A 21880-nucleotide genomic window follows, 5' to 3' on the forward strand; every position below is an offset into this window, starting at 1 on the left:
CATTATCACATACCAATCTCAGAAATATATTTGATTGCAAAAATTTTCCATTTTGTAAAAGACTTATTCTCGACTTCTTTTGAAACCATTTTTCAAGTTCACTTTAAACCTTCTTTTCTCCAGCCTTAACGTTAGTTAAGATTTGTTTGTCTCAGTTCTGCATTTTTCTATTAGAGGGAAAATATCCGAGGTTGATCTTGGAGCAATATTTTATTTATTTTTTGAGAGATGAGTTTGAACAAGGAAGAGGGTATTGCGAAAACGATAGACCAAGTTGATGGAGTTAACTTTGTTACCCAACCAGCCAAATCAGTCCAGTCACCATTTGCTCTGTTGGTAGCTAATGCAAATATTTTAATCAATTCAAACGATCCATATGCAATTGTGGAAAATTTCTTGTTGGATAGAGACAATCAACGCAATGATAGAGGGGACGATGGGTTGGAGGAACTGGACCTTGATTTTGTTACAGTAACTACAGATGCTGCTACTTTGTTGAAGAACTTGCCCTTTTTGTCGGCCTCGTCTTTCAAGAACAACAAGATTGTCAACCACGTGGAAATAAATTACAAAGACTTTACTGCTGTCACAAGTTTGAAAGATTTAAACTTTCCGATCTTGGTGTCACAAACTCCACGTGAAACTTATCAATTTGCAAATTTGGCGTACAACTTGTCTGAGAAATCGAACACCTCGGTTTTTCACTTTTATGTCTCAAATTCCTCATACAAATCCAGTGAAACTATCAAAAATTCTGACGGCGTGTTTTTGAAAGATTTGCAAGGCCTATCATTTGACAAGGTGTTGGCAGAGTTTGATGTCCAACCTTTCGAAATTATAAACAAGAGTCAAAAACAGAAGGATGCCATTCTTTACCTCGGTCAATTAGAGGATGCCTTATTGGAAGCAGCAAATAAAGCTGGAGTCTTGGTGATCAACGTCAAGGTATACCAACCATTTTCCATCTCCCGTTTGCTCAAACTGGTGCCTGCTCAAATTGAAACGCTTACTATTGTTCAACAAGGTAACGGCAACTTTTCGCAATTTTCTCCGTTGCTTCTTGATTTCTTTGCCAACTACTCAGAGCATCAAACTTTGAAAAATTTTACGAGAATTGTATCAGCAACTTTCGGTCCCATTGTCGATTACAATGATGCTTTGACTAAACTTGTATTGAATGTTCACACTGATAAACCATCTCAAAACATATTTTATGGCGAGACAAATGGTGATAAAACTTCAAGTAAACAGCATCAAGAATACGAAAAGGCGGTATCTGAGGCTCATAATTTGGAACAAGCCTACTTGAAGATTCTTCAACAAGTTAATGACACAAACTTGAAGATTTTGAATGAGTATCAAGCCGACAATATCGGATTGCAAACCAATCCTGAATATGGTTTTGGATCATTTTTGTATGATGAAGAACAACAAGAAAATTTAACCAGATTGGTGCAAGTGGCTTTGAAGGAGAACAAGTTCAAAACAAAAGATAATAGCAAGTTGATCGATTTGCTATCACAATGGTTGGTACAGTTGCAAGAGAATGGTGGAGTAGAAAACAGAATACCGCTTGAGGCAATCGACTTGCTAAAGACCGATCAATCCTCAACCACTGCAAGAGAACTTCTTGCTTTGTCGAGTTACTTTACCACCAACAGAAATTGGCTTATAGGCTCAGATGCTTGGTCTTATGATTTGGGTTCATCAGGTGTTCACAGTGTTATCACGTCAGGCAAAAACATCAACATGTTGATCATTGATTCTGAGCCATATAAAGAAAAGTCTTTAGACAAAACCGTCAATGGGTTTAGAAAGAAGGATGTTGGTTTGTATGCAATGAACCACGGTGATTGCTATGTCGCATCAGTGGCAGTTTACTCTTCTTATACCCAGGTTTTACAAGCATTCATCGAGGCTGAAAAGTTCAACGGACCATCCATCGTTTTAGCATATTTGCCATATCATAAGGAGTCCGACAATACATTGGCTGTATTGCAGGAGACTAAAAAAGCTGTTGACACTGGGTACTGGCCATTGTATAGATTTGACCCTAATGCTGCAAAAGAGTCTGACGTCTTCAAATTGGACTCTTCAAACTTGAGGAAACAATTGCAAGACTTTTTGGACAAGGAAAACAAGCTAACCTTGCTTGCTGCGAAGGATCCATTGTTGTCTAGAAATTTGACAGCAAATGCCAACACTGAAGCCAAGCTCATGCAAGCAAAGATTGCTGATGAATCCTATGCAATGTTATTGCTGGGTTTATCCGGCCCACCATTGACCATAGCTTTTGCTTCCGATGGTGGCAATGCAGAAGGTTTGGCCAAGAAAATTAACAGGCAAGCTTTGGGAAGAGGGTTAAAGGCAAATGTTTTGCCCATGGATGATATTTCAATGGAGGATCTTCCAAACGAAACCAATATTGTTTTTGTCACTTCAACTTCCGGTCAAGGTGAGTTCCCTGGTAATGGTAAACAATTTTGGGATGGTCTCAAGAACTCAAATGATTTGGATCTTTCTGGTACTAGGTTTTCTGTGTTTGGTTTGGGTGATTCAGAATATTGGCCAAGAAAGGAAGATAAGCACTATTATAACAAGCCTGGTAAGGATTTACATGCCAAGCTTAAGTTATATGGTGGTGTCGAATTGGCCGAAATTGGTTTAGGTGACGATCAAGATGCCGATGGATTCTCCACTGGATTCAATGAGTGGATTCCAAAGATTTGGGCCGCTTTGGGTGTGGACAATGTTGAAGGTGTTGAAGAACCAAAACCAATCACTAATGAAGATATGAAGCTAGGTTCTGACTACCTCAGAGGAACTATTGCCGAAGGATTGCAAGATGAATCAACTGGTTCCATTTGCGCTGTTGATCAACAATTGACCAAGTTTCACGGTATCTATATGCAAGATGATCGTGACGTAAGAGAAGAACGTAAGGCTCAAGGTCTCGAACCTGCTTATGCTTTTATGGTTCGTGTGAGATTGCCAGGGGGTATTGCCAATCCACAGCAGTATTTGAAGATGGACGAATTGGCTGATGAGAGAGGTAATGGGACATTGAAATTGACAACGAGAGCCACTTTTCAACTTCATGGTGTAGTCAAGCACGATTTGAAACCAGCAATAAGAGGCATGAATGCAGCTTTGATGGATACTTTAGCAGCATGTGGTGATGTTAATAGAAACGTTATGGTATCAGCATTGCCAAATAATGCCAAAGTTCATGGGCAGGTTTCTGCAACTGGTACTTTAATTTCAAACCACTTGTTGCCCAACACAACAGCATACCATGAGATTTGGTTAGAGGGTGGAATGCCATCAGATAAACCAGGAGATAGAGAAGCTTGGGAAAACCGTAAAGAGGGCCCAACCAAGAAGAAAACATTGGTTGCAGGTAATGTTTTGGCTGATGTTGAGCCAATGTATGGTGTAACTTACTTACCAAGAAAGTTCAAGATTGTGATTACTGTACCACCATACAACGATGTCGATGTGTACGCTCATGATATCGGTTTGATTGCAATTATTGAAGATGACATTGTGATTGGATACAATGTGTTAGTTGGGGGTGGTATGGGTACTACTCACAACAACAAAAAGACGTACCCAAGAACAGGATCGATGTTTGGTTTCATCCCAAGAGATCAGATACATATTGCCTGTGAAAAGATTATGTTGGTGCAAAGAGATTTCGGTGACAGGTCGAACAGAAAGCATGCTAGATTGAAGTATACAATTGATGACATGGGTGTCGAAGTCTTCAAATCCAAAGTTGAAGAATTGTTGGGGTACAAATTTGGTGAACCTAAGCCATTCAAGATTGAGAACAACGTCGATCATTTTGGTTGGTGCAAGGATGAATTGGGATTCAATCATTTTACTGCTTTCATTGAGAACGGTCGAATTGAAGATACTCCAGAGTTACCTCAAAAGACAGGTTTGCGTAAAATTGCTCAATACTTGCTCGAAAACAAAAAATCAGGGGAGTTTAGACTAACCGGTAATCAACATATACTCATTTCCAACATCAAAGATGAAGACTTGCAAGATGTCAAGGACTTGTTGGCTAAATATAAGTTAGATAATACTGAGTTTTCAGCATTGAGATTGTCATCAGCTGCATGTGTTGCTTTCCCCACGTGTGGTTTGGCAATGGCTGAGTCTGAGAGGTACTTGCCTCAACTAATCACCAAGTTGGAGAACGCTCTTGAAGACTATGGATTGAGACATGATTCCGTGGTTATGAGAATGACTGGTTGTCCAAATGGTTGTGCTAGACCTTGGGTTGCAGAAGTTGCATTAGTTGGTAAAGCCTATGGTGCATATAACTTGATGTTGGGTGGTGGACATCATGGACAGAGACTAAACAAAATTTACCGATACTCGATTAAAGAAGATGAAATTTTGGAAATATTAAAGGACTTGTTCAAGAGATGGAGTAAGGAGAGAAACGATGGTGAACCATTTGGTGATTGGTGTATTAGAGCTGGGATTATTCAAGAAACCACAGAAGGTAAATACTTCCATGAAGGTATTCCTGAAGATGCATAGTGTATACTATTTATTTAAAACAGATATTAGAACTTTTCAAATACATAGTTGTAGATTCCCCTTATTCGGCTTGCGACTTCACTCTGACTCAAATTAATTTGGTGTTACTCCCTCACCCCCTTGCTATCGCTACATTACTTTCTGTTTGACCAAATTCTTTTTCAATTCCTGAATGTCTTTTATCAAACTTCTAGCTTCTAATCTTTTCCGCCTTTCAACTTGAAGCACATCTTTCAAAGTAACCTGTCGTAATGACACACTAACTTGATTCAATCTTCTAACAACCTTTAGATATGTCTGTTGAGTCGCTTTCTGTAGAGCCTCTTCGTTTTGTTTCGCTACTCTGGAGCGTTCTAGCTTCAAGTGGTTAATCAATGCCTGTTTTTCCTGTTTTGTATATCCCATTGTAGTCTCATGCTGAGTCTCTACCTTTCAATGTGTTATGAGATTTGAGAGTTTTTCGCTCATTATTTTGTGTGGCAAAAAAAAATCATACCCAAGAGTAAAAACTAGATACTATCTGAATTCACTACACCTTAGTTGCATACACATTCAAAATGGTTCTTGAAGCTACAATGATTGCTATCGATAACTCCGAGTATATGAGAAATGGGGATTATCTAACCACTAGATATGATGCACAATTGACTGCTGTTGAATATATTTTTCAAAATAAGATCAATTCAAACCCTGAAAACACTGTGGGTCTATTGGCTCATGGTGGCACACGCCCAATAGTAATGAGTACGTTGACTACAGACTTTGGTAAGATATTGTCTAGCATTCACGATCTTAAAATCTCCGGCGAAAATCATTTCAGCGATGGACTCGAGGTGGCTGCATTGGCTTTAAAGCATCGTCAAAATAAAGTACAACACCAAAGGATTATAATATTCGTTGGGTCCCCCTTGGAAGAGTCCGATAAGGAATTGGAGAAACTCGCCAAGAAAATGAAGAAGAACAATGTGGCTATTGATATTATAAACTTTGGTGAAGAGAATGTAAATACAAGCAAATTGGAAAAATTCCACTCCATTGTGAACAACCACGATAATTCGCATTTGGTTACAATTCCACCAGGGCCAAGGTTGCTATATGAAGTAGTTGCCACTTCTCCAATTTTGATGGAAGAAGGTGCTTTCGGAGGTGCAGGTAGTGGTGGTGATGAACAGGACTTTTTCGGTGGAGGTGTTGCCGGTGCAGGAGACATTATTGACCCCAACATGGATCCTGATTTGGCTTTAGCATTGAGGTTGTCTTTGGAAGAAGAGAAGGCCAGACAAGAGAGGGAAGCTGCTGAAAAAGCTAAAAGCGAAGGCGGAGGAAGTGATAAGCCCGAAGAGTCGAAAAAGAATGATCAAGACGGGGACGGTGGGGATCAAAATCAAGATGTCAAGATGGAAGATTCTAAATAGAGTAGTAGTAATAAAGTCGGGTGCATCCGTGGTCGTTTAGTCGATCCTTACACTTTATCTCCCCTCTCCTTTTTTTTCCTATAAGTATTTTTGAGTGCTCTTTTCTCAAAGGTGGTTGCAAAACTTTACTCACCTCTTCACACCAATTTTCACATACACATAGAGTCACCCATAAACCATCATAATTCTCAAAACAAACATGCGAAGAAATAATATCCATCAAGCTCAAAGTCCATCGAGAAGACCTTTGGTCAACACAAAGATTACAATAGTCTCTGCTCCAAATCAACACATTTCAGTATCATACCAAAAAAATCAAGTTGGGCAAGAAGCAAGAATACCTGAGAAACTTATCCCATCAAGCAAGGATTTACTGTTGAAGCCCATTCAGCTGACTAAAGCGCACTTTACTGATGCTTATTCAAAAGTAAGTTTTTCTTCTATGTACCAATTTTTTACATTTATTTTTACTAACTAAAGTTCGTATTTAGGGAAAATGGAACCTTTCAAAAGTCCCTTGCCCCCCTTTCATGGAGGATTCGGGATACATGAAGCCACCAGAGAGCTACAACGAAATTTCAAGATTGGAAGAGGTCACCAAATTTAAGGATTTGGAACATTGGACTAGCTCTAAATTTTTCACCAAATTATTGTCAAAGTTAAGAAAAGAATTCAAAGTATGTGGTGTTTCCATTTCATTGATTGATAACCTCAAATGTTACTACAAATTTGAAACATGTTTAGGAATTGCCTCTGTCCCTCGTTGTGTGGCAATTGATTCGCATGCCATCTTATCAAATGGCTATTTCTTATTGTTGGACGCTTCTCAAGATTGGAGAACCCGTACAAATCCATTGGTTGCTGGACCGCCAAATTTGAAGTTTTATTGTGGAGTGCCGTTGTTAACTGATAATCAGGAGGTTATCGGAATATTAGCCATATTTGACAATCAATCTAGGAAAGGATTTTCTGAGGAATCATTTAACTCTTTGTTTTCGTACAGAGACGGAATTATGAAGTACTTAGAGCTGCCCTTTGAAGATAGGTATCGCCAACCTTATCAAGGGCTCACTGACTCTTTGTTATTATATGGCAATAGAGCCAAAGTGGATTCTCTTCTGGAATTAAGAATGGAGTTGGGAAGACCTACAACTAACAAATCGTCATTAGTTTATGAAAGGGACGGTTCGGGTGGTCCTTATAACCAAAATCAGAATGTTCGCTTCTACGCATTTAACAAGCAGGTCAAGAGGGAATCTTCAACTCATGAATCAGAAAAGAAGGAAAAGTTTTCAAGAGGTGGTATTGTAAACGACCAAAGTACGGGTCATTACCGCTTGAAATCCTCTCCGCCCACAGACTTCATTGACGACAAGAGGATGTGGCATATGCTATTAAAAGTTGGCTCCTTGAAAAAAGCTGCAAGTGTGTTGTCAAACTTATTATCCACGTCTTACGGATATGATTTGGTTTACCTTTTGGAAATACGAGTAGCTGAAAAATGCCGGATTTTGGGTGACTATTTTCCTCCAGGGATCGATAAGGTTGATATGGACCTGTTCAAATATGCAAACAAACTTGTAAAGTCAAGAAAATTGCCAGACGAGTTTATGACGAGATTAGTGGGTCACCACAATCAGCACACCACTGGCACAATATCGCAGTCCAAGTTTGAAAAGTTTTACCAGAGCTCAATACATTACAAGGCTTTTATATCAGAGTTTGGGTTGGAGTATACAAATTTGAAGCGGGACACACTATTTAATCATGGTTTATTAATGCCATTCTTTAGACATGACTCAAAATTAGTTAGGAGCAGTGTGACTAAAAAGGACACGAGTTCCAAGTATGTCGATTTGTATTTAAGAAGTGGGGGTTTTCTACTTGTACTATTTTCGGGCAAGAACAAACCAGTTGATAGTGAAATGGTATCTGCTGTATTCAATCACGCGTGCACATATAGAAAGATTTATATCAGCTCTCAATAATTCGGCAAAACTCATGGATCCACTTGTCGCATTAATTCCATTGCAAGTTCCTCATCTTCTTCTTCTTCTTCGTTTTCTTCAAACTGATATTCTTCATTGTTTGAGATCTTGGGAGCAGCTCTGGTTGATTTTTCAAAAATTGCGTCTACGTCGTCATCCTCCAAGTCATCCCAAGCGTCATCTGCTGTACTCTTTGCAATCTCCGTTGTTTCTGTCCTGCCTTGTATTTCACCGTTGGTCGTTGTACCAACTCGCATAAAATCCCACTCGACATCGTCATCGTCGTTATCTGCAGTTACAGCTGTGGGCCTAAGTTCAAGTACACCGCCATCTTCTTCCATACGTAAAGCATTGTTATCCTCCGCCAGTGTTTCTTTGCTAATTTGATGACCGTTTTCATTTTCATCGATAATCCCTTTAGCTACCTTTAGCTTGTAAATTTGCTTTTCAATCAACTCTCGTCTATACAAACGAAGCTGCGAGGATTTGTGACCCAAAGATCTGATAAGATAAGCGCAATCTTTAAAGTTTGCTTTGGGGAACATACCATGGCACCATAGTTGATAAAATTGCAAAATTGACACTAAATTCTTGTACTCATGTTCGTGTTTGAGCTGAGTTGAGGGTTTGTAATTGGGCTGGATGGAAATTTTCTCCTTCTCTTGTTTGTAAAATTCCTTGTCATGTTTGTCAATAATTCGAAGTAATCTTCGTTGATTCTTTATCAAGTATGGCAATCCTCGAGGGTTATGCAAGAGTCTCTCTTCATCGATCCTGGCAATCTTTTTCCTAGTTTTAAGCTTCAACGGTTCATCAATTCCAAGTAAAGCCGAATCGTCTAGCAAGTTGTTACTGTTGGTACCATTTTCGTTAGTTGCTTCGTCCATTATATGATCATTAGATGACATGACGTGGATTGAGGGTATAGCCAGTTTGTTTTCTTTCTATCTAATCTATCTGGTGAGAAAAAAAGTGTGAGGATCCACGCGTAGCGCGTTTTAGTGCGGCGCTGTATACTTCACTTCGTCCTGGTAGCTCAATCTCTCATCGCATCTTCACTTGTTTCTCAATAGATAGATATGACATATTTAGTGGAATATCTCCCACGACTCAATCGCTTGTCTATTGAAATAGTGGATGGTGCTTTTCATGCTGTTACTGGGGTAAAACTCGAAGGTGATCAATTCATCACAATATCTATCAGAGCCAAAGACCTGATAAAAATTAGATGTCCCTTGGCCGTCAAAAGCGCAACTCCAACCAGCGTCAAAACTCTGGGCTCGAATCTTCAAATTTCGTTAGAGGTGGACCCGCAAATAGATACTGAACTGGCAAACAACGTTGGCGATGGTCCAGATAAGTGGTCATGTGGGTGGTTAAAAAGTCATACTTCCAAGTTGGGATCCAAAAACGAGTTCCAATTCCGATGTAGCAATTGTCAACTTGAACTAATTGACTCACTCGACTTTATATTCAAAGACATGCCTGGAGATTATTGGTATGAGCTCATGGAATTTTGGCATTGCCATAAACCAGAGAATAATCAACCCACAGACAAAGATTATGGTATATTGAAACCGAAGAATAACAATACCATAATCATTGGATCATTCTATTTGTTGCAAACCATTAACAAGTCTCTACAACTACTTGAAAGTGATGGCGACGAAGCTCTCTACGTTTGCAAAGCATGTCGTCAAGTTATTGGCGACAAATTTCAAAATGTGATACGATTGCTCAAGTGGAAATTAGACCTCAAATTCACAGCAGGGAGTGGGACCTTGATTTCTATATACAATCCGTTGCTTTATGCAGTGAATTTGTTTACTACCAAGATGCAATCCCTGGCGATAAGAAAGTTTGCCATTGAAGTTGATGCAAAGAGTGTGTATCTATGGATACTAAATACAGATGTCGATGTGACAATAGACGGACGAGATTTTCGCAAATGCTTGAAAGTTTTGTGGTTCTCGATTGCAAAGGGTGGTGAAAGTTACGGCGGTTACGAACAGATGGAAATACCGTACAAGGAGGTGAGAGATAAACTTTCCCTGGCATTGCAAGAAAATACAATACACTCTAATGTTGAAATTGGTTCTATAAAATATCTAGTCAGCTACCTACCCACATTGGTATAACTTTTTCATCTTTCTAATACCTCCTTCACAATAGGGACAACTTGCTTTCGGGTAGCTGTAACTTTCTTTTGGTTGAAAATTTTCAAATGCGCTTCTTTACTATTAATTGCGTTTGTCAAAGAGCTGATAGCGTCGCTTTTGTACAAATCGGTACTCAATTCGAGCTGCTTCCAAACGAGTTGATACAAGTCTGCATATCTCACATTTTCTCCTTCATAATAATAGCAAAATTCTCTAGTATAAATACCAGTCTCTTTTTGAGTAAAAGACGATGTTATGACTAACAAGTCAATCTGGTTTGTTTCTAAAGTCTTTGCTAGATCTTTCTTGATATCTTCAACCGAAAACTTGCTTGTGACCCACAGTAACGGTTTGCCTATGGAACTGAAACCAACCCTGTCTTCATGAATAAACTTGAACTGTTTGTAATCCTTTCTCAAAATTTCGGCAAAGCTAAATCCGCTGATATCTTTCTTTGCTGTTTTCAACGTTCTGTAGAAATCATCATAGCTTGATTGTGTTGTAAAACTAACAGTGTCACCATCTAGGATTTTTTTGTAAAACTCTAAAGCCTTAACATCGGGATCTTCAACCTTTTGTGTCATGTTGGTGGTATCGATCAACAAAGGAGCTATCAACAACTCAATTACATCCTTATTCGTTTTCCAAAAACTTTCATCTCCAGCTATCAACTTGTGAAAGTATTGAAACACTAACGTCGAATTTGAGCCACACGTTCTAATCACTCTTGGATTAGCATTTTGGAACATTCCCTCGTCTGCGTGATGATCGATGATTGCCTCTACATTCACAAGTCCTGCGTCAAAGCTCTTGTTGATCTCAACCCCCTGTAGTCCATTGTGGTCCACTAACGAGAGCTCGATTGAAGTGCTTTCTTTCAAAAACTTTTCATAATCTTCAACAAAGTAAAGTAGGTCTTCAGAAATGTCGTGGTATTGCAAAAGCTTGTTGATATCTCTTCTCAAGACAAAATCTGCTCTAGGAATGTTTATCAAGGGAATCATAAACTGATCGGGAGTTTTGAGGGTATATGTCAAATATGCAAATGTGATGGCTGACACAACCGAATCCATATCCGCTGATTGGTTGCCCGTAACAACTCGATAGGGAGTCTTTGGTGCTTGCAGGTGCAATGCCTGCTTCAACTTCACAAGGTACGATCTTACCGACATGTATTGGTTGTGTATTAGTTCTAACAAATTTTTTGGCACTGATGGATCTAGATCCAAGTGATTATGAAACAGAGATCAAGAAAAAAAAAAATAGCACGAGGTGCGAACACTCCTTGTGTTGACAGTCAGTATATGAATGATTATATGGCTAATATATACTTGAGGAGATGGAAGCAGAACCAAGATATACTTTATTTAATTCACTTAGCATAGTGCAACTTGATGTCCAACCACTGTCTTGCTTTTACTTCAGCTGGGGTCAAAGACACATCTCCGTATGTAATTGGTCTGAAGTAGAAAAAGAACCATATGATACAAATTGAAGCTGTCCCCACTAAAATTGTCATTTTAACTTTCTTACGTCTTTGACTAATGTTTCCTGCATCTGCTGAATTGTCTGAGCAAATGAACTCAACTAATCCCCCTGAAAACAAGGCTGCTATTAGATGAGCAGGTAAGTAATGGTGCAAAAACTTTTGACGGTTCATCAAATAAAATGGGAAATAATGAGCGCACCAGCCAATAAATAAGAAACCCAATGTGTTGTACAATCTTGATCTAGCCTTTTTGTTTAACAAATGATAATTTCTTCTAAGCGTAATTTGATCTGCCAAAATTATACCAACATAGATCGACAAGAAGCAAACTTCCAACCAAAAACCAATCACATTCCCAACAAAAAAGATTTGCTTCTTGGATTCATTATCGTTGAAGAATGACACACCACTTAAAGCAAGTGGCCATGAGTCAGGTTGCGAAGCAAAAGGGTGCGTTGAACTAAGTTGGTTGTTGTGATGGAACATCAAACCTTGTAATTCCCACCATTTCTTCAAAAAAGGGATAGACTTAATTTTCTTTGGCACATACTTACTCCTAGAATCGGATTCTTCTAAATTTGTGATTGCGTCAAAAGTCCACACATTCTCTTTGCTTTTGATGTTTTTGTTTCCGCTGACCTCTTGTTGGTTGAAGCCCCATTCAGGCAACAATTCGTCATCATGAGTCCACATGGCAACAACCGTATCCATGTGCAACACTCGCAAAGGAGTTGCCAATGTCTTTATCTTCTTCCTTTGATTCTGTTTCTTTGGAGATGATCCTGGTACATCCAACTTTAATCTGAACAAGGTCTCATTGTATCTTTTATCGGCAATATCATCGAAAACAACAATAAACTCTTCGTTTGTAGCTTTTAATGGAGACGCGACATCGTGAGTCAAAAGGTAACCACCAGTTCCTACGTGCTTGAATCGAACAACATCATTAGTAAACACATCTTTTCCCTTTTTTCCATCATCCTGAGCTGCAACAGGAACAATCTCCCATTGGTTGTTTGGATCGGATAATGCATTGTCGACATCTACACAAGTAACTTGTTGTTTGTTTGAGGAAATTCTACCATCTTCGTAACGCAAGGGATATACGTGATCATGTGAATGCAAAAAAGCGCCCGTTTCTTTGTGCTTGATAGTGATATGGTCATAGTATTGTACTTGTTTTGAATGCTTGGCTAATGGGGATTCTTGTAAAGTTTCTTGGAAATCAGATGACATAAAAGTGTCTCCTGGACCAGATTTTGTCAATATCGCAAAATGAATGTAGAACCAAGTCAAATAGATGATAAATGGGACAATGATCAACGCCCATAATCTAGCAAAAAAATGTTTGCTAAACTGCTGCAAAGTCAACCCCTTTTTGTAATCCAATAAGATCCACAATTCGTGAAGAACTGCGATCCCAATGGTGAAATAAGTGAACACACCAACGTACTTAGTTGAAATCACGCACGATAATGATACCCCTGTAGCTAAAAGCCAGGTCCACCATTTTTGACTGAAAGGTTGTTGTCTGAATGTTGAGAACTTGCAGTAACTAAACATGGTTAACGCAACACTCAAAATCAAGGTTGCGTCCAACAAAATCAATCTGCTATCTACCACTTGAGCATTATCAAAACAAACAATTATACCGGAAAATAAGCAAGCGGCCACGCTAAACCCCAATGTCTTCATGGTTAAAAACATGATGGGCACAACAGCTGTTCCTTGTATGGCCAGTAAACTCCTGTAAGCAAGGTATGGAACATTGTTTTCAATATACGAGTCCCCAATTGCGTCAAATTTGAAACGACCATTGTAACCAATGAGCCATCCAACAAATGCAATCAACAACTTGGCGAATGGCGGGTGTAGATCGAAAAAATATGTACGTTCCAAGTAATACGAAGCAAACTTTCCAAAATGAACTTCATCAAAAACAACCTTATCAGGAGTTCCTAATTTTGTAAACCTAACATAGAATGCAAGCGTGGTAACAAGTGATAATGCGACCCAATACTTATATTCAGGTTCCTTTTCACCAGCTGAATCAAAAGCATCGACTTCTTTAACATACTTTTTGGTCTTCTTCACATTGTGGTCTGTGACTGGAACCTCAACAATGGTCTCAGAGGCCGGTTGGACCCTCTTTCCTGTACCCGTTCTTTTCTTTATTGATTGAGACATTTATCTTCAAGAAGTGATTGATAGTTGCAAAAGCGTGGAACCAGTAGCAAGTGACACTCTCTAGCTTTGAAATATACAACCAATTGACCTTAAGTGGGGTTTGTAGTCGTTTGAAAGCAGGAATGTACTCGACGAAAAGTAAAGAAAGGGAGTAGGAAATTATTTCTGTAGAAACTGAAATCTGAAAAATAAGAAAAAGAAAAAGAAAAAAACATGGAACTCAATTTTACAAAAACCACAAAAACACGTCACCATTAACAGAGAGATCGCGCTAATAAATATTCTTTGCACGACCAAGTCGATTGTAGCACTCTTTCGGAATGCAGTGCGACAGTGGTTTAAAAAGCAGCAAGGCTTTGTTTTCAACAAAAGTCATGTGTAAGATCGAATTACTATCTCGGTGCTGAGATGCAAAATTCAACGATGCATCCATTAGATTCTATATTCCCCAAACCATTCTCACTCCCCAGCTCTGTATAATACCATCACCAACCGTGGTCAAACAACATGCTCACACTTTCCCCGTTATTAATTCGTCTAATTGCTTCTGCAAATATTCTGCTCACGTCCAAAACTTCAATTTTGTCCTTCAATATTGCAACATTCTCACTCTGTGGGACGGAGTTGGTAGTAACAACTTTATCAATTTGACTCATGTTGATTCTGTTAATAGCGTCTCCACTGAATATTCCATGGGTGACTAAAGCATAAACAAATTTGGCCCCTTCATCTTTGAGTAACTTTGCTGCTCTTGTGATTGTGTAGGAAGTATCCACCAAATCATCAATCAAAACACAAACCTTGTCCTTAACATCACCAACTAACATTGTTGTTGCAACCATTTTCGGAGTATTTTGATGATATGGAGACTGAGGAGCGTGAGTTTGTATTGTCTGGGAGCTTGATAAACTTGTGCCCATTGATGAAGAGGTCAGAGGCGGTCCCTTGGGTAATTTGGCTCTCCTTTCCTTGTGAATAAGGGCAAAGGTACATCCGATAGAGTCGGCTATTGCTGTAGCACGCTTAGCCCCGCCTGAATCTGGACTCACAATCACACATTCACGGTAATTAGGGATGTAATCAATGATGTAACGTTTCATCAATGGTCTCGAGTGCAAATTATCAACCGGTATGTTGAAAAAGCCTTGGAATTGAGGGTCATGTAAATCCATGGTTATTACTCTGTCCGCACCTGCAGTCGTGAGCAAATTTGCTATCAATGTTCCGTTGGGCGAGATCCATTGTTTGTAACCGCTATCAGTCTTACCTTGGGCATCAATTTGGGGCAAGAAATGAGTCGCTGCGGAATTGGTAATCACTGATTTGGGAGTGTATTTTGGTGGTTGTGGCGGCTGTTTTAACGTGTCGACTCTGATGGTGTCTTTGTTCCCGGATTTGGTGGCTCCCTCGTTGGCTTGACTAAAATAGCCTCTGTTGCGATCTTTGGACAATGGTCTAGGAGTACTTGGAGCACTCTCAAAAGTATAGTTGTCTTTTGTTGTTGACACACTAGGAGCCCCCGTGCTATTCGGCATGAAGGGCACATCAGGTTGTCTCGAGTATGGGAACAACGGTAACACTGCAGTGACTCTCTTGGCACTTGCTGTTTTACAAGCAGCAATAGTGATTAATAATTCTATAAAAGTATCATTGACGTGGCCGCATCCACTTTGAACAATAAAGACATCCTTTTCACGAACACTATCCTTCACAATGATTGACGTTTCTCCATTGGCAAATTTATGCGAATCTAGTTTGCTTGGTTCAATTGTCAAGTTCCGGCATATTGCTTTCGTAAGTAAGGGATGCGAAGATCCTCCAAGAACTACCAAATCTCTCATTTATTGGCTGTTTTATTCGTGAGTTGTGGGATGGATAGTTGAGATGTAATTATTTTTTTTTTTTCCTTCCTTCAGCGAAGTCAGATCATTGAGCAAATGAGAAATGTAAAGATTGCATCAATAATCAGTTAAACTAGAGAGTACGATAATGAGTATGTCAATGAGGGTCAATTATTTTAATGCCGCCAGAGCAGCTCTATATCTATTTCCTATACTCCTCAATATCTAATTTCGTAGGAACCTGATTGGGTAGTATAACGGACCCACTTTACGGTTTTATAATTGGATTTCTCTTGAACCTTCAAATATCGAACGGTTAATCCTGAACTGGAAAACATATCCACAAAAAAGTCCAAAGTTATCGGGGGTCGATTCCATTGAATGAACTCGGTTGAATGTGCTTTCACTTCAACTTCAGCTGATAATATATTATCTTGTTCTCCGAATAATTTATTGAATTTCCATACTATTGCATTCTCTTCGGCATGAAATTTGGCTTTCCCGTTAGAATTGGATATGCTTGTCAGAGATACCCCACTGGGAGTAGGAATATGCATCACCACTTCAGTCGCTGGAAGTTTTGGTGGTTGAAATGACTTCATCCTGATTTTGTATACGATCTTGTTCCTTCCAATTTCTTGTACTTGTGGGTATACCTTGAATGGTAAGTTAATGTTTTGATTGCAGTTGTAACTCATGAGTTGAAATTCACCATCTGGAGGTATAAACTGGATTGATCGGTCGCTATCAAATGCTCCCAACTCTACACACTGATGGAATTTGGTATCCTCTAGTGCAACCACCCCTTCTCTCTCATCATTTGACACGTCGTAGTTGGAAAGCAATATGGTATTTTGATTGAACCCGAACCGACATTGCGGCATGCCCGATAAATGTGTCTTCATTTTGATTGCTCCATCTATAGAGCTACGAAGTACATCTCCCTGAAAATTCATCAATACATTCACTCTTTCTTGCACATTCAAGAAAATCTCGTTCCTCCGGTACTTGATTGTGGGAGACCTCCATGTGACAGTTTGATGAACAGGGGCTGGTTGTGCTGGAGGGGCGCTTTTCTTCAATGGGTTAAACGAAGCTTTCTTAAATATTCCGAGACTCGATTCATTTAATCCGACAACGTACTTCTTCAAGTATTCTAAGTCCATGTTTGTAGGGTACCCGTAATCACACACTTCACCCAAGATGTCGTAACATAGGGAGAAGTTATTGACTATGGCTATGTCTGATAAGGTTGGTTTCAGTTGCAGTGACTTCTTTTTATTGTCCTCCCATAGAACCACACAAAGGAGTGACTCTAGTTTGTATAGAAATTCCAAAATTGCTGCACAGTCTTGATTAGACCTTGCTACTGCACATATCCAAACGTTACCCAGTTTGATATAAATGAAGGACGTAGATCCCAACGTCAACACTGGTGTTCGCTGATCTCGATTTGATCTCCCCGACGACGCCAGATTTATCACTTGTATTCGAAAAACATCGGCAATGTTCCTTTTTATCTCATCTTTGTAAAGTTTCGATATAAGTATATCTCCTTTGGAATCGTATATGAAAATTGCTGTAATCATTTTTTGGTTTTGGAAGATACTAGTGACGGATGAAATGGAGAGGGATCAAGATACTTTTTTCGAAAGGAGAACAATATTTTGTGTTTTTCCTGCTACCTACTCACTTTGTTTTACATAGAAGATACAGTGCTTACCCCTCTGATTTCATACCAGCCAATTGCAAACTGGACTTCTTGTCATGCCGGGACTTCCGGTTATGATTGGACTTTCTAGCTTTGTTTTTTTCGTTTCTTGCATGTGAACGCTTAACCTGTTCTTTGGGTTGTTCTTTACTTTTCGCTGTAGGGGACTTTGATGAAGATCCTTCCACTGGACCATTGGCCTGTTTTGGAGCCCGCGGTTGCCTGTTGGGATTCCCACCACCATAGAAGTAATTTTCTTCTAGAATCTTGTACCTCCGAGGTGATTTAAGAAGCATACGCAACCAGCCTTCAATCTGCTCATCTGACCAATTTGTATCCTTTTTCATTTGTTGTCGATGACTAGACTTTCTCGAAGATTTATCAAAAGCATTGGTGCCATCTTTTTTGAAAATACCAAAGAGATGCCTTTCCATTGGGTCAACTGGGGAGAAAGCGGGTTTGGATTCATCTATAAGTGGTGTCATCTTTGAACCTTTCCACTTTTTAGAGTCATCTTCCATTTCGGAACCTGTTGTCTTTTCCTGGTCATCATATGTATCATCCGGCTCATCTTCGTCACTCTCATACATCAATCTCAATGCCGCGTTCAACGTCTTTTTTTTCAAAACATCGTCGGCCACTCCAATTTGTTTGCGGTTCTTCTTTCCAAACACAATGGAAGCTTTTGAGAAATCCCCCTTTGAAATATCATCGTCATCGTATATTGATCGCTTTGGAATGTTGTGGTTTGCAACTTCAGCTGGTTTGTTTTGAGCAGATGGTTTTTTCTCCTCTATGGAACTTATTCGATCGGGGTTCTCCAAGAGCAAGTTAGTCACGTACTCCACATCTCCACTGTAGTCTTTCAAAATTATCTTTGCTTTCCTTTCAGTTAGATCGGGAAATAAGTCTACCAAAAGAGAAATCCCCTCAACATTTTCTTCGTACTTCCCCTCACTTTCCTCTTCGGATTCGTTCTCAACATCCTTGCTAACAAACCTGAGAAATGGTAACTTTTCCTCCAATTTTGGGATTAAGTCCTTCAATGGGTCAGACGTAATAATTGCACCAAATAGGGGCGCAATACTCAATGTGTCCACCGACGAGATTCCCAAGCTAGAGGCCAACTTTGCCAACTTGGGAGCAGACAAGGATACAATAGAAAGAACCATCACGTTTTTCACCAATTCTGCATTCGGACTTTTCCCGTCAGCGTAAGCAAGGTCCAAAAACTCAATCCAATTTGTAGTGACGAAGCTTTCGGCAAATTGTAAGCTGTTATTGTTTTGGCTCGTGTTTACAATTTTACTTGATCCCATCGAGTAAGTTGTTTTTGAAACATGTTGTCCCAATAGCATGGTAAGAAATTTCAAGTGCGTGGATCTAACTTTCCCCTCGGAAATCAACTTTTCGAGATATTTCTGCAACACTGGGATGGATGAAATACTACCTGATTTTTTATTATCGTTAAACTTTGATTTAAAAGATCCATCAATCAATCCCCTCACAGTTTGAGCATTCTTTTCACAGTATATTCGAACAAAATCCCAAATCATTTCTCCAGTCATACTCAATTTAACAAAGCCGTAATTCTTGATTAAATGAAACACATATGCTCGTAAAGTTTCGGTATTGCTTTTAATATCTGGATTAATAGCCCCCAATGAGAAAATCCTTTCTCCCTCAGTACTTGTTTCCTTTAGGTATATTTGCAAGAATAAATGCAACTGTTGTTGTGACTTTACGCTTAATTTTGGTGATTGAGGATCAAGCAATAATTGTATCAACTTAATATATGCTTCCAACAAATGAGCCCATATGACGGGGTCTTTGTCAATCATCGACGACCTTAGCTTAAATGGGGGAAAGTGTGGTATTGGGATATATATTGATTCTGCTTCTGACATTCCGTAGTGGGTTCAAAAGAAAGGTATGGGTGTTTCTAGTGCCCGTTGAAAAGTGCAAGAAAATTGCACTTGACTCATCAAAAAGTGTAATTTACGTGATTAAAAATTCACTCATTTGAGGTTCCTAAGGTACTTTTTTCCCATAAAATAGCGTCGTGACGCAGTGGAAGCGTGCAGGGCTCATAACCCTGAAGTCCCCGGATCGAAACCGGGCGACGCTAAATTTTTTTTCCATCACTTCTAATATGATTTGAAAACTACAACGAGCTATGCTAGTGGCACCATTCCTTTATACTTTGTTACGATGGGTGAACACTTTCCACGTTGTGAGTTAGTGTTTAGTCATTGCGGATGGGATGAGATTTCCATATTGGCGACTAGAGAATTTTGCAACAATTTCAGCAAAAAAATAATAGAACAACGCTAGATGAAAATTATCTATTGCTCTACTGAATTTATTTCTTTACGAAAATCAACATCTATCTTTCGTCCCAAAATTTTCTCAACTTCTCCCCTGCCTCCTTATACACAGCTATATCGTCATCTGTCATGGAAGGAAACTGACGACCCACTCTTACCTTTTCCAGAACGTGACCCAATTGTGTTAATGTTTTTGCATATTCTAAAGCATCTGTAACGCCAATGGTATGAAACAATCTAGAGTTCCCTTTCAATTCATACCTCTGTTTGACCCATTCAAGTTGCTTGTTGCGTGAAATTAATTCAATCTTGCCTGTTAAATATCTCGACAATAAGATAGCTTGATATTCGAATACTCTAAAGGAAACGCCATCGACAGGGACTCCAATGATAGTGATCAATGGCTCATTGATGATAAAAGTGTGCTGATATAAATTTGAAACTGTTATTCCATCGTTCGTAAGAGACTTGTCAAACAATCTATCCAAAAATGGATAGGAAAAAAGGTACCCAGTACAATAAATTATGTGATCAGGGTTGGTGACGACTGACCCATCAGCGAATCTAACAACAATGTTATTCTTTGATAACTCAATGTTCTCTATAACAGGCTTCGTTGTTACGTTGGGCTTATTTGAAAAAACTTTGGTACGATCAATGTTACGGATTGATTGATAAACTTTGGTACCAGGCTCTCTCGCAACAAACTTCGTTAAATCACTACCTGAAGCACGCGAGCCAACAACTACCACAGTCTTGTCTTTGTATGAATCCGAACTTCGATAAAACTTAGCATGTTGTACAACATTAGGATGCTTTTCTTGTAATTCTCTCAAGCCTGACACTCCTGGAATGAAGGGTACATGATAATGTCCGGTTGCCACGACGATCGAGTCAAACTCTTTTTGGTACCAGTAGTCCTGTTTGTCATCATATTGCTCTCGTATTGTCAAACGAAACTTGTAGGGTATTGGAGCATCATCATTTCTATCAATTCTTTCCACGTCTTCAACAGTCGATCCTAGTTTCAAATTGACTCTTGGGTCATACAAATTTCGACCAATGTATTCCTCGATGTATTCTTGTACAACTGTTCCAGCAACGTATTTTCTTTCCTCATCAGCACCTTCCACTGGCCACTTATTTTTGTCACTGTACGTCATCATCTTCTCAATGATGTTGGTTTTGATACCATGATAGCTAGGGGTCTGGATAAATCTTTCTTGCGTGTTTTTAGGAAGAATCAACTTTCGAGTGTACTTATGAACATGAAATGGGTTATTTAATTGTGGATCATTTTGGAAATTTATGTTGCCTGCTTTAACGATATGATTGGGAGTTGGTATAGTTTGAGGATTGAAATACCAGATCCCCCCCACTTTTTGTTGTCTTTCGAATATAGTTATACTTTTGATTCTAGAGTTTGGTTCTTTGAGCAAGCTGTCCAATATAATAGCCCCTGAAGCTCCACCACCAATAATGGCAATAGTTTCAATTTGTGATGGGGACACCAGAACTGGAACTTCGTAGTTCAAGTTGGAAATGGAGGGCATGTTGAAATAGGGGCTAACTTGACAAAGATATGTAAATGTAGTAATTTGAAGGATGTTTGGAAGAGATATATACCTTTTCGTTTTTTGATCAACTGATTTCTTTGTCAGATAGGTATAAGTGGCTCTATATCATCAACAAAAAAATTAAATTGATTTGCAATTATTTGCAGCCACAGTTTCCACAATGGGAAAATTAGCGCGATGCAAAATGAAAGATTTTTTAACACACATCAGTTGAAAGAAGGTATACTATTAAAGAAAGAGTTTCGGAAGCGGTAGTGATTGAACAATAGTCACGAATCCACCAACTGAGCTTGTACCAACCTTTCAAGGCTCTGCAGGAAAGCTTCTGGCGATGCATTGATCATGGTATCAAATATAGCAGTATCCTGTTTACATAAGAACCCATGTAGCTTGAGGTCGAAACTCGAATATACAATATAAACAATTTCATCACCTGATTATCCCCCTCCCCCAGTTGCTTCTTCTGATAAATTTGGTACCTTTTTCCAGCCCGTTCATGCATCGACAAATTGTGGCGAAGTGAGATATTATAATCGGCCCTTTTGCTTACATTTGGCACAAACTAGAAATACAAATTTGACCGATGAAAGGTCTTCATATCAACACCAAAACATTGTTGATTCATTTAC

General features: G+C 39.1%; 12 protein-coding genes and 1 non-coding gene across 13 annotated transcripts; 5 read left to right on the forward strand and 8 right to left on the reverse strand. All coding sequences in view use genetic code 12, as the record gives it.

The window, feature by feature from the left end:
- Window positions 1–228: 228 nt before the first annotated feature.
- On the forward strand, window positions 229–4557 carry ECM17 (sulfite reductase (NADPH) subunit beta; the record flags this gene model as incomplete). The annotated part of the gene is made up of 1 exon (XM_036812528.1): window positions 229–4557. One exon carries the CDS (start codon window positions 229–231, stop codon window positions 4555–4557), a length of 4329 nt encoding a protein of 1442 aa, XP_036663627.1.
- Window positions 4558–4686: 129 nt separating this feature from the next.
- CPAR2_104840 (uncharacterized protein) lies at window positions 4687–4962 on the reverse strand (the record flags this gene model as incomplete). The annotated part of the gene is made up of 1 exon (XM_036812529.1): window positions 4687–4962. The coding sequence occupies one exon, from the start codon at window positions 4960–4962 to the stop codon at window positions 4687–4689; it is 276 nt and encodes a 91-aa protein (XP_036663628.1).
- A 152-nt stretch (window positions 4963–5114) lies between these two features.
- Window positions 5115–5972, forward strand: RPN10 (proteasome regulatory particle base subunit; the record flags this gene model as incomplete). The annotated part of the gene is made up of 1 exon (XM_036812530.1): window positions 5115–5972. One exon carries the CDS (start codon window positions 5115–5117, stop codon window positions 5970–5972), a length of 858 nt encoding a protein of 285 aa, XP_036663629.1.
- A 530-nt stretch (window positions 5973–6502) lies between these two features.
- On the forward strand, window positions 6503–7960 carry CPAR2_104860 (uncharacterized protein; the record flags this gene model as incomplete). Its single annotated transcript, XM_036812531.1, has 1 exon — window positions 6503–7960. The coding sequence occupies one exon, from the start codon at window positions 6503–6505 to the stop codon at window positions 7958–7960; it is 1458 nt and encodes a 485-aa protein (XP_036663630.1).
- Window positions 7961–7971: 11 nt separating this feature from the next.
- On the reverse strand, window positions 7972–8847 carry CSM3 (Csm3p; the record flags this gene model as incomplete). The annotated part of the gene is made up of 1 exon (XM_036812532.1): window positions 7972–8847. One exon carries the CDS (start codon window positions 8845–8847, stop codon window positions 7972–7974), a length of 876 nt encoding a protein of 291 aa, XP_036663631.1.
- Window positions 8848–9039: 192 nt separating this feature from the next.
- On the forward strand, window positions 9040–10098 carry CPAR2_104880 (putative polyadenylation protein; the record flags this gene model as incomplete). Its single annotated transcript, XM_036812534.1, has 1 exon — window positions 9040–10098. One exon carries the CDS (start codon window positions 9040–9042, stop codon window positions 10096–10098), a length of 1059 nt encoding a protein of 352 aa, XP_036663632.1.
- Window positions 10099–10103: 5 nt separating this feature from the next.
- Window positions 10104–11291, reverse strand: CPAR2_104890 (exopolyphosphatase; the record flags this gene model as incomplete). Its single annotated transcript, XM_036812535.1, has 1 exon — window positions 10104–11291. One exon carries the CDS (start codon window positions 11289–11291, stop codon window positions 10104–10106), a length of 1188 nt encoding a protein of 395 aa, XP_036663633.1.
- Window positions 11292–11491: 200 nt separating this feature from the next.
- PMT4 (dolichyl-phosphate-mannose-protein mannosyltransferase) lies at window positions 11492–13795 on the reverse strand (the record flags this gene model as incomplete). The annotated part of the gene is made up of 1 exon (XM_036812536.1): window positions 11492–13795. One exon carries the CDS (start codon window positions 13793–13795, stop codon window positions 11492–11494), a length of 2304 nt encoding a protein of 767 aa, XP_036663634.1.
- A 485-nt stretch (window positions 13796–14280) lies between these two features.
- Window positions 14281–15636, reverse strand: PRS5 (ribose phosphate diphosphokinase subunit; the record flags this gene model as incomplete). The annotated part of the gene is made up of 1 exon (XM_036812537.1): window positions 14281–15636. One exon carries the CDS (start codon window positions 15634–15636, stop codon window positions 14281–14283), a length of 1356 nt encoding a protein of 451 aa, XP_036663635.1.
- Window positions 15637–15854: 218 nt separating this feature from the next.
- APM4 (Apm4p) lies at window positions 15855–17225 on the reverse strand (the record flags this gene model as incomplete). The annotated part of the gene is made up of 1 exon (XM_036812538.1): window positions 15855–17225. The coding sequence occupies one exon, from the start codon at window positions 17223–17225 to the stop codon at window positions 15855–15857; it is 1371 nt and encodes a 456-aa protein (XP_036663636.1).
- A 130-nt stretch (window positions 17226–17355) lies between these two features.
- On the reverse strand, window positions 17356–19254 carry CPAR2_104930 (uncharacterized protein; the record flags this gene model as incomplete). Its single annotated transcript, XM_036812539.1, has 1 exon — window positions 17356–19254. The coding sequence occupies one exon, from the start codon at window positions 19252–19254 to the stop codon at window positions 17356–17358; it is 1899 nt and encodes a 632-aa protein (XP_036663637.1).
- A 149-nt stretch (window positions 19255–19403) lies between these two features.
- Window positions 19404–19475, forward strand: CPAR2_t_cp_Met(CAU)_35. The gene has a single exon. It is a non-coding gene; the product is annotated as a tRNA-Met (tRNA).
- Window positions 19476–19733: 258 nt separating this feature from the next.
- Window positions 19734–21227, reverse strand: CPAR2_104940 (uncharacterized protein; the record flags this gene model as incomplete). The annotated part of the gene is made up of 1 exon (XM_036812540.1): window positions 19734–21227. The coding sequence occupies one exon, from the start codon at window positions 21225–21227 to the stop codon at window positions 19734–19736; it is 1494 nt and encodes a 497-aa protein (XP_036663638.1).
- Between the last annotated feature and the right edge of the window lie 653 nt (window positions 21228–21880).

The sequence above is a fragment of the Candida parapsilosis genome, contig 005569, assembly GCF_000182765.1.
Source record: "Candida parapsilosis strain CDC317 annotated contig 005569".
In the NCBI taxonomy this organism is placed as follows: Eukaryota; Fungi; Ascomycota; class Pichiomycetes; order Serinales; family Debaryomycetaceae; genus Lodderomyces; species Lodderomyces parapsilosis.